At 43.8% G+C, this 9,492-nt stretch overlaps 3 protein-coding genes across 4 annotated transcripts; 1 reads left to right on the top strand and 2 right to left on the bottom strand.

Annotated features, from left to right (window-relative positions):
• Positions 1–34: 34 nt before the first annotated feature.
• LOC120320829 lies at positions 35–2,771 on the bottom strand. Its single transcript, XM_039371638.2, has one exon. It carries the CDS (start codon positions 630–632, stop codon positions 453–455), a length of 180 nt encoding a protein of 59 aa, XP_039227572.1. The 5' UTR covers positions 633–2,771; the 3' UTR covers positions 35–452.
• Positions 2,772–4,412: 1,641 nt separating this feature from the next.
• LOC6528872 (copper chaperone for superoxide dismutase) lies at positions 4,413–5,598 on the top strand. Of its 2 annotated transcripts, none has more exons than XM_015198752.3 (3): positions 4,413–4,663; positions 4,728–5,358; positions 5,417–5,598. In XM_015198752.3, the coding sequence occupies exons 2-3, from the start codon at positions 4,733–4,735 to the stop codon at positions 5,550–5,552; spliced, it is 762 nt and encodes a 253-aa protein (XP_015054238.1). In that variant the 5' UTR covers positions 4,413–4,663; positions 4,728–4,732; the 3' UTR covers positions 5,553–5,598. The 2 variants fall into 2 exon arrangements, with proteins under 2 accessions (XP_015054238.1, XP_002089904.1); XM_002089868.4 differs by having other exon boundaries at positions 4,715–5,358.
• A 374-nt stretch (positions 5,599–5,972) lies between these two features.
• Positions 5,973–9,468, bottom strand: LOC6528871. Its single transcript, XM_002089867.3, has 6 exons — positions 9,287–9,468; positions 8,606–9,122; positions 7,449–7,697; positions 7,188–7,386; positions 6,818–7,125; positions 5,973–6,765 (listed from the first exon to the last, which is right to left on the bottom strand). Exons 2-6 carry the CDS (start codon positions 9,050–9,052, stop codon positions 6,151–6,153), a joined length of 1,818 nt encoding a protein of 605 aa, XP_002089903.1. The 5' UTR covers positions 9,053–9,122; positions 9,287–9,468; the 3' UTR covers positions 5,973–6,150.
• Between the last annotated feature and the right edge of the window lie 24 nt (positions 9,469–9,492).

Below are 9,492 nucleotides of genomic sequence, written 5' to 3'. Positions count from 1 at the left end.
CTTCCGACCGGAGTAATTTCGCCAGCAATTTTGCTCAAGTTTTTAGTGCAATGCGAAATGCAACAAAAGTTATTGATGGTAATAGTAATATTCGAAGTAGAAACCGTATATTGATCGACCGACACTTACTGATTACTTGCTTAGGCTAACATTTTGGCTTGGCTTGTTCAAAATGCTCATATGACACACTTACTTAATCGTTCGTTCGTTCGTCGCACAGCACTTTGGATATACGAGGGCTAACAATATGCACTTGACGTGAGTTCTACTAACAACCAAATAATATCTCTAGTTTATTCATATATATTTAATGTATATTTAAAACATGTATAACTTGCTTCTTGTAAATTTTTTTAACTTGGCTCACAGTTGAGTGGAATTGGAAAGGTGGCTATTGTGCGTTTTGTGTTCTTGGGGCCTTTGAGAGGGTTTGGGACTGGCCGGGGGGCAAATTAAAACAATACGAAAAACGAATTGTATAGTTTCTTGATACCGGTGGTCTCGCGCTGACGATGGCTTCGAAGTAGGGTGTTCTCGATTTTTAACAGCATTTTGGTCCGGAGATACATATAGCTCGATTGCGACTGATATTCATTAGACATGCGTTGCAGTCGTATTTCAGATTTCTCCATTTATCGCTGAATTTGTTTGCCCGTGCTGCAAGCTTAAGTGTCTTGGGTTGGTTCTACAGTACAGGTCTCACTAGCTCTGGTGAAACTTGTCACTGGTTGCGGCTACTTTTAGCTCTTTGTGCTGGTTGTTTGGACCACTGTCAGATGGCGACGGACATTATATAGCAGTTGTTTACGCTGAAATCGAATATATATGTGTGTATATTTCACTGATAACAGGCTGCGCTTGCTTTCCTTCTGCAGTTGGTTCCCTTTTGAGTTTGGCTTCGACTGATTTCGCTGTTTGTTTGGTCGCTGTCAGATATTCGACATTCCAATTGGGCACTTGTGGGGGTTCGTTTCCAAAAAAATTGGATTTACACGGCGATTATGTAACTTTGTTTTGTTATACACTGTCAGAATGCTGACATTATTCTGATCGTATTAGCACAAGATTATGATTGCGATTGTGGGGGTGGTTCCGTAGACTTTTTGCGATTTAACGACTGGATGTACGCACAACTACTCGGTTTGCTCGACGATTTAGCTCTGGCTTGCACTGACTTTGCGACTTTACTGTGAAGTTGATTCGCTGGATTTGGTTTCTCTCTTTTTTTTTGTTTAGTATAGGTGTTATCGCGAAATGTACGTTTGTGTTGGGGTGTTATATATCAAGCGGGCGAGATGCCAGTTTCTTAGATCGTCACTTTTTATTGGAGCCTAATTTTTGCGGTGACTGCGAACAGGTTTTTTTCGGGGCTAATTATTCACAAATGCTCTCGGCTTTCATTAGACAAATTAGGCTGTTTTTTCAGCGATTTTAGTTTATTTCACACGATTTAGCACTGTATTTACGACGAAGCGAAACGGAACGTTTTTTATCTGTGGATTCTGTTTCGCGATAACGATAACGGTACGATTCGGTGGGTGGTGATAACGTTTTCTGCCAATTCAATGGGTTATGTTTTCAAGTTTTTGGTTTTCTTGTTTATGTGGCCGGACTTGCTAGCGTGCTAGAGGAGCACTTTTAATCCGACGAAGCGAGGCTTCGAAAAGCCCAAAGAGACAAGCATTTTGTGTGGCAGAACCTTGGTCGAGCGGCAGCCAACGCGGACACGAGGTTAAAATATCAATGAGTTGTGTGAATTTTCGCCGTTAGCGGGAAACTACAGATACACCAGTTTCGGAATTAAAAAAGTACGAAAAAAGTCAAGAAACAGAGCGTTCCAATCAAGACGACGTCGCCGTTACAAACACAGGCAAAGATCGCGGTTCGCGGATCGCAGACGACTGCGACAATAACAACAAGCACTTGCGATTACGGAGGCGGAACGGGAGCAACTACGCTCACACTCACACTTTTCGGAATAATGCCGACCCGAAGATTCAGATGCTGACAGCAAATTGATGCGGATGCTGCTGCGGCGCTGCTTTTCCTCTGCCGCGTGCTATCACTCTAATTGATTGTGGCAACAACAAAAGTGGCCGTTGTCTTCGTATTTATTGGAGTGCACACAGACACATATTCCTCTCTCTCCCACAATTGAAAGGGCTTTGTGTTGTTGATGTTGTTGTTGTTGTTGCTACTGCTACTGCTGCTGCTGCACTTGTTGCTCGACGTTCCGTTACTCTCAGTCCGAGTCCCAGCTGTTTTGCACGTTCTTTTGTGTGCCTGCGTTTCGCGGTGAATGGCAAGAAGCGGACTGCTACGCTACTACACAATAACAAGTTAATTAATTGAAGTTGTCACTGTGCGGTGGGGGGACTTTTTTCCTCAATTTGTTTGGCTTTTTGTTGCTCCTGCAATTGAATTCAATCTTTCGCTGGCATTTATGTATATCAATTATTTCTTTCCTTTCGTTCTAACGCTGCGCGCGTCGATGACGTATTTGAATTTTGGCACGCACACTCAAAGACGCAAAGACCGAGATGAAAAAAGATTTCGGGGTCTCGCTTGTTCTTGTTACGCGCTTAGTAAGCTTTTCCGCTCGCGATAAACACTAGAAAAAGCGTCAACGTGTTAAAATTTTCTGGTGGCGTTGTTGTTGCTTTGCCGACGATTATGATGCTGGTGTTGTTGTTGATGTTTTTGCTCTTTCAGATTAGTTTACACTCCCGCAATAAATCGCTGAACATGTGTTTTAACGCCGATGGTACGAAAAATACTGATTTGGTGAGCGAACGCCACAAAGCTAATATTAAAATACACTAGCCCGTTATGTCTTCTCTCTTTGCCTCTCACTCTGCTCCAAAAGAGCTCCAAAGAGCTCCAAATGCGCTCTTCAACCAACAAATACCAATACCAGTGCCCCACTGTAAGGGTCAGTCTGTGTACGTGTGTACGGGTATGTGTGGGTCTTTGTGGAATGCACGTAAAACAAAGGCAAGGCTAATTTGCCGTGGCACGCACTCTTCAGGCCAACTTATCTATTCACTTTCCCGTTACATATGTATGTATATCCTTCCAGGCGAAGGCGATTCGGTTGATTTGCATTTGTTGCTCCAAAACAATTATTCTATTTATCAACAAGAACAGCTGTTGTCATTAGTCGCTGACCCAAAGAGCACATACTAAAGAGCGCACCTGCTTTTTATTTGTGGGCGTATGGCGTCGATCTGTCGTTAGGGTGGACTTTGCCAGACCTGTAAAAATTATTACAACATGGCAGAACTATGAGATGTCGTACATTCTTTCATCATTTCGTAGTAAAGTATCGTCCATCACATTTAAATCAAAAGGGTCTATTGCACTAGTGGTGCTATAAATTATGTATATCGACTTCTTATATTCTTTTCACTTTTAGACCTAGTAGCGATACTCTAATAGCGACTAATTTTTATCCACCGATATCATTCATCTCAATCCCTACTTCGACGTGCTAAGAAAGATCTTAATTGACAAAGCCATGTGCCGACTCGCCAAATTTGGAAATTGAACGGCTTTATTATTATTCTCTGTTGTAGTGCTTTCTTTTACAGTTCTTCAATTGAAGGCAATATTAAATATTTCTCAATTGTTTTTAAATTGCCATCAATAACGGGGTCCAGTGAAATTAATTTATTTTGCACAATGAAAGTCAAGGCGCAATTGGCTGCAATAAAGTGGCTCGTATGGAAAAACTTCATTCATATTGGTTGCACGTATTTTTGGAACCTCAAATAAGCCAGCATCTGTTGCTTGGAATTTTTGTAGACAAAAATTAGCGCTCTTAATTATACAAATTAGCATCATTTGGCTTAAAAATACTCTTTATGGCCATTGATTAAAACTGTCGGCGGCCATAAAGAAAAGTTAAGCCTAAATTAAAAGCGTAATATAAAGTGAATGGAGCCACAGGTCTGGAAATTAGCACGGAAATAAAATTTGTTAGCATCTAAGCTAGTTCTAGGTTAGCGTTTTCAATCGGGCCCAGATGCGTTTGACAACTTCAGCTTATATCCTATGTATTTAGCCATATTCAATCAAGTTTTTATCTATGCATTTAAAATATTGTTATGGCACTACGTTCGAAATTATTATTTATAAAGTCATCTTGGTAATATGGAATGCTTTATATTTAAAAGTCAGGATTCAATTTCTTCATCAAAAAGCATGAAATTAATAAACACAGATATATAATTTTTTTCGGAGACAGAAAAAGTATCTTACCCTTTCACAGTTTCATAGCTAAAAACTGTTTTCCAGTATAATCCCCCTATTATTTGTTTTACGTTTTAAACGGTATTTATCTTTATGCATCCGGTCACATTGCAAAAGTTCACAACCAGAGGTGGGAACTATGTTTCCATAAATGTAAAACGTTATACCACAAAAATACTTCAATTGGTTTATATTTCTTAATTAGGAATAATAGTTTAAAGTTTTAGTTAATTTATAGGTTTAGTGGGCATTTCAAAGACGACTCAAACTGTCGTTGTATTGTTTCGTGTGAACCTACCGTTCTTCGATATCAAAAGGCGCGATTTTTCTGAACCTATCGAGGTCTATCGATACGAAAGATTGTTTATCATTGTTATTCGGCACTTTGACCATAGAAATGAGCTCCATCAAGGTAAGTATATGTTTTTTGGGTCAGGAAATTTGCTTCCATGTTAATGTGCAGATCGAATTTGCAGTGCAGATGCGAAAAGGTGACGAGTCCTATGCCGGAGCACTCCGTTCGGCGCTTGATGGGTTCGGCCAGTTGGAAATTGACACCCAGGAGGGTCGAGTGATAGTCCAGACCCAACGACCTTGGTCAGAGATTCAGGACAAGATAGAAGCCACCGGGGTCCGGGCTGTCCTCTCTGGATTTGGCGGCCAGTCGGCGGTGGCCCTCATAAATACCACAGGAAGTGTAGTGGATAAGACAGCTATCCAGGGAGTGGTTCGGTTTACCACCATCACCGCAGACAAGGAGCCTGGAGTGGTGGTGGATGGCGTTGTGGACGGTCTATCGCCTGGATTACACGGATTACACATTCACGAGAGTGGAGACACTTCCTCAGGTTGCTTGTCCGTCGGAGATCACTACAATCCCCGCCAATCGCCACATGGAAGTCCTGCAGCTGCGGCAGAGGAGCGGCACGCTGGAGATCTGGGCAACATCCGAGCCGATGAAAATGGCAGGGCCACCTTTAGATTTGTGGATCCAGTGCTAGAGGTTTGGGACATCATCGGGAGGGCTGTCGTTCTAACAGCCAATGCCGATGACCTGGGACGCGGGGCCAATGAACAGAGCCTGATTGACGGCAACTCTGGGGAAAGGTATATAAATATGCTCCACTCTTTGTATCATTGACATGTTTAACTTTTTTCCCACCAGGATCGCGTGTGGTATAATTGCTCGTTCGGCGGGCATCTTGGAAAACTTTAAAAGAATCTGTGCATGTGATGGGGTCACCCTTTGGGATGAACGCAATAAGCCATTGGCTGGCAAGCAACGCTCACAAAAGCTGTAACCTTGTTTCGATATTTGACCTTGTAAATAAAATTATCTTATCTCTAGGTGGCTCTTTCTCATTTTGTTCCAGAAATTTCTTTCGACAAAGTCAATAGAATAAAATTCTTATTCAGTATAGGAAATGATTGCAAGCGTAAAAACCAGATTGGTAGTAGTTGATTTTAATGTTTTTAAAGTTTTATTTAAAATATTTCTTTGCTTTTTTGTTGTTGTTGTATATCTTAGTTAAAATTAATTTGCTTTTTAATTATTATTATCTGTTTTGCTCTGCCAGTAACTACGGGAATCGTGTGATGTTCGTGTAAAGTGGTGGTTAACTACAGTTGGTTTTTGCGGGGCGTTAAAACCGAAGAACATACAGACACGTTTGTTGTACTTGATAATAATAATAATAATGAATAATATTCGAAATGCCTACTGCATTTGACATTAATAGATATATGTGTATATATTAATTTGATTCCTCCGTTAACACTACGGCGCATGCCCCGATTCCTAACCCACATCCGTGGGGTCAGGTGAACGACGGCATGCACACTTTATATGTAAATAAGTGGTAAAAAATATGTAAAGTGTATATGCGTAAGTCCTAATGCTTATTTACTGCGTTTGCCGGGCGTATTTACATATCTGTTGGCCTTTTGTACTCTACGTGCTTTCTTCGCCTCCTCCGGCTCCTCAAGAGCCTCTGATCCGGGCGCCACTTTGTCCGCTGTTTGAACCACCCCCATATTCTTGGAAACCGGGCTGACAATCACGCCGCTGCGCTGATGATTGCCATAAAACAGTTTTGGGGAGTAGCCGCCCGCAGCTTTCGCAGCTCCTGCATTGCCGGTGGCCACCGACTGTGATTGGGACTGGGCAACCTCTGCTGCCTTCGAGGTGGACGCTATGGCATTGGACTGGCTCTCTGATGGCATCTTGCGTTTCAGATTCTTGGCTGCGGTACTCACTGCCAGCAGCTTGGCTGTGGTGGACTCATCCGGCGAGGCAAACTCCTTCAGCTCACCGACACTAACATCGCTCTCGGCATCCGCATCGTCGTTGATGACGATAAAGTGCTCGGGATCCACACCCTGGTTGACCAGCACTTGAAAATCCTCAGGCGGCACCACAGGCGCCACCTTCTGATTGCACGAACTGCATATGGCAGATGTGGCCGGACTCTTCGAACGCCAGAACTGTAGCTCCGTCTTGCACTTGTTGAGCTCCTGCAAGAAAGAAATTCAATGCCAATCAATATAAAATCGAGCCTCGACTCACCTGCAATAGAGTGGAGAACTTGCGAGACATCTCCTCGTTCTTCTTGTCGTTTTCGTCCAGACGATTGGCATACTCCAGCGTCTGCTTCTGCTGCTCCGCCAGGAGATTTGATTGCTCAGCCAGCTGCTTGCTCTGCTCGGCGGCCTTGCGCTTACAGTTGCGGAGTTCGGTGCGCAGCACCGATAGCTGGTTATTGTACATCTTCATGCCCTGCTTGATCTTGCGGATGCCCTTTCGGAGCACCATGTGGTTTTGAGGTGGCGAGTTGGTGGCGCTGTCTTCGAGATCTGAACTGATGGCAAGCGCGGCTGTTAGGTTGAAATTTTGTTTTTTAGTTTGTTGGTGACTGAAAAAAATGCAAAACACTTACGTCGCTTTGTTGTAGTAGGCAGCGTATAAAAGTCCTTGTTGAAATACGCCAGACCAGGGAGCGTGGACTCGATGCGGTCCTTAAAGTATTCCATGGCCATAGTGGAGAGATCGAAGAGCTCGTCGGTAACTCGATAAGGTCGCTGCAGCCTAGGCGTAATACTGATATAATTGAGAATCGCCTGGACTTCGTCTAGTATCTAAAAAAGAAAAAAACCCATTAGCGATCGTAGGGTTCGGGTAGGTGATTCACTGCACTTACGGCGCCCGGAAAGAAGCAACAATGGCCCCGCTCAATATGCTTGCCCATGGACATCTGGAGCAGGGATAGGCGCATGTAGCATGTCTCGATGATGTCGCACTCGCAGGCCAGCGGATGATTACGACGGTGGGACTCCCGGCGCGGCATGCTAGCCTTGATCGCCTGGAAGCGGCTCAACGTAGTCTTGATCTGTCTGGAGAAGGCAGCGTTCAGCATGGCCATGCAAATGTCGTTCATGCGATGGGACACCTGCAAGTATGAATATCCGGGAATCGAGTTAACAGGAGGGTACACAGCTAAAAATGTGTCTGGCTTTGGGCTAAGATAAGCTGAGATTCCGATTTTTTTCTCGGCTGCTGAGCCCGCATTCATCCACGAGCTAGTGGTTCTGCTTGTTATTAAATTATATCAGATTACATTTGTCTCCGCTACCTACGACAAATAACCGTGCATACATACACAACGAATTGTGGATGGGAGACGCGGGTGCAGGCAAAAATGTCAACGAGAAACAATCAACGAAGTGTAGTTACCCTCTGGACCTTGAACTAAAGCTGCTCTGTGAAAGTATTCTTGGAATTATTTATTCGTAATTCGTGGCTTTTTAAGGGAGATATTTCTATAATTGGTATAGTTTGTTTGGTAAGTAAGTACTAGATATTAATATAAGTTTATCTCTGTATTTGAACGTGTCATCAATCATTCATCTAGCTTATTATTTATTCATATTAATGCTTTCTGTGTTGAGTAAGTCGTATCCTAAAAAAAAAGTCCAAGAGTCCATTACCTAGCGTATTTAAATCCACTAAATCCAAAAAAGGCAATACTTTTCGTCATACCCCCAACCGAAGCCAAGATTCCGAGTGCTCTGCTAAATATAAGTATTCGCAAGTGCATGTGCCCTCGTGACAAAATTTTAATTGCCTCCTGCCAAGGGAAATCAAAAATTCGTCGAGGAAAGTTCAACGCATAGCGAAAAATAATGCTCATAACAGCAGAGCGGCAGAATTCACCATATACATAACAGAACAGGCATACAAGTACAGGTAGTTTGTTGGTTGGATAACCCAGCCGTACCACGCTTGCACTTGGGCAAATTGCTTTTTATTGATTTAATAGCCAGTGCTTTGGGTGGAACGGAGGGTCTGTGCACTTACCAATCTGAGATTTGAAACTTTCTTGTAGTCCACGTAGCTGAGGATCTTCTCAATCAGCTCGTTGGGAAGATCGTACAGGCCGGTTGCGCTGCTGGTGGTGGTGGCCGTTGGTGACTTCTGCCGTTGCATCTGCATGGAATACGAGTGGTGGCGAGTTACCGCGCTGGCAGACTCAGCCAGGCTGCCCGCCGAGACGACTCGATAAGGGCCCTGGGCCTGGTTCTGTCCCTGGTGTCCCTGATAGCTGGTGGTTCGCCGCAGGACGGAGGTTCGGTTCGCAATGGACTCGGGGGGATCCTGTACTCCAGTTCCCGATCCTGATGCCACTGCTGATCCGGAACTCATTCCCGGTCCAGATCCCGATCCCGGTCCCGCGCTACCGAACGGCGAAAGCCCCTCAGAAGCGGACGTACCGCCTCCACTGCACATTTGGCGGGTAGACACCATTTCCTTCTGCTTCCAGTGGTGTTTGGGTGCTAAATGGACAGAATTCGTTTGCAGCAGCGTTTTGAAGTTGCTGCAATAGCGGAACACACACAAAAAACAACGAATGGACCCATTAATTCGACAAAATACATATATATGTAGCGTCAATTTGCTGCTTTTTCTCCCTCCATTTGAAAATGTCTTTAAAATTTTGTGCTACGCACTTTGCAACTCAAATTCGAGCTGCCTTCGTACCCGTTTTAGTAAATGGAACTATTGCGTTTGCATTGTTTTTGGACGCGCTTCACCGTTGTCCAATATGTCTAGTTCTTTGAGAGGCAATTCATCCACGCTGACATCCACTTTAACGCAGTTTTTCGAGCACAATTAAAACTACATACACAATCCGTGGCAAAAAAAAACGTCGAAGTGTCTAGTGCTGGAAGCCCACCGATGGCACC

Source organism: Drosophila yakuba, chromosome 2L, assembly GCF_016746365.2.
Source record: "Drosophila yakuba strain Tai18E2 chromosome 2L, Prin_Dyak_Tai18E2_2.1, whole genome shotgun sequence".
NCBI classification, from domain to species: Eukaryota; Metazoa; Arthropoda; class Insecta; order Diptera; family Drosophilidae; genus Drosophila; species Drosophila yakuba.
The sequence above is the reverse complement of the archived record's forward strand: the minus strand, read 5'-3'. Positions and strand labels throughout refer to the sequence as shown.

Bases quoted from the DNA above. Each gene is read 5' to 3' on its own strand.
- LOC6528872 (XM_002089868.4), top strand. The intron at 5,359-5,416 runs GTATATAAATAT...TTTTCCCACCAG, and splicing joins GACGGCAACTCTGGGGAAAG to GATCGCGTGTGGTATAATTG.
- LOC120320829 (XM_039371638.2), bottom strand. From the start codon at position 632: ATGGAGAAATCTGAAATACGACTGCAACGCATGTCTAATGAATATCAG.
- LOC6528871 (XM_002089867.3), bottom strand. From the start codon at position 9,052: ATGGTGTCTACCCGCCAAATGTGCAGTGGAGGCGGTACGTCCGCTTCT. The intron at 7,698-8,605 runs GTAAGTGCACAG...TCATACTTGCAG, and splicing joins AAGTTTCAAATCTCAGATTG to GTGTCCCATCGCATGAACGA. The intron at 7,387-7,448 runs GTAAGTGCAGTG...TTTCTTTTTTAG, and splicing joins GTTGCTTCTTTCCGGGCGCC to ATACTAGACGAAGTCCAGGC.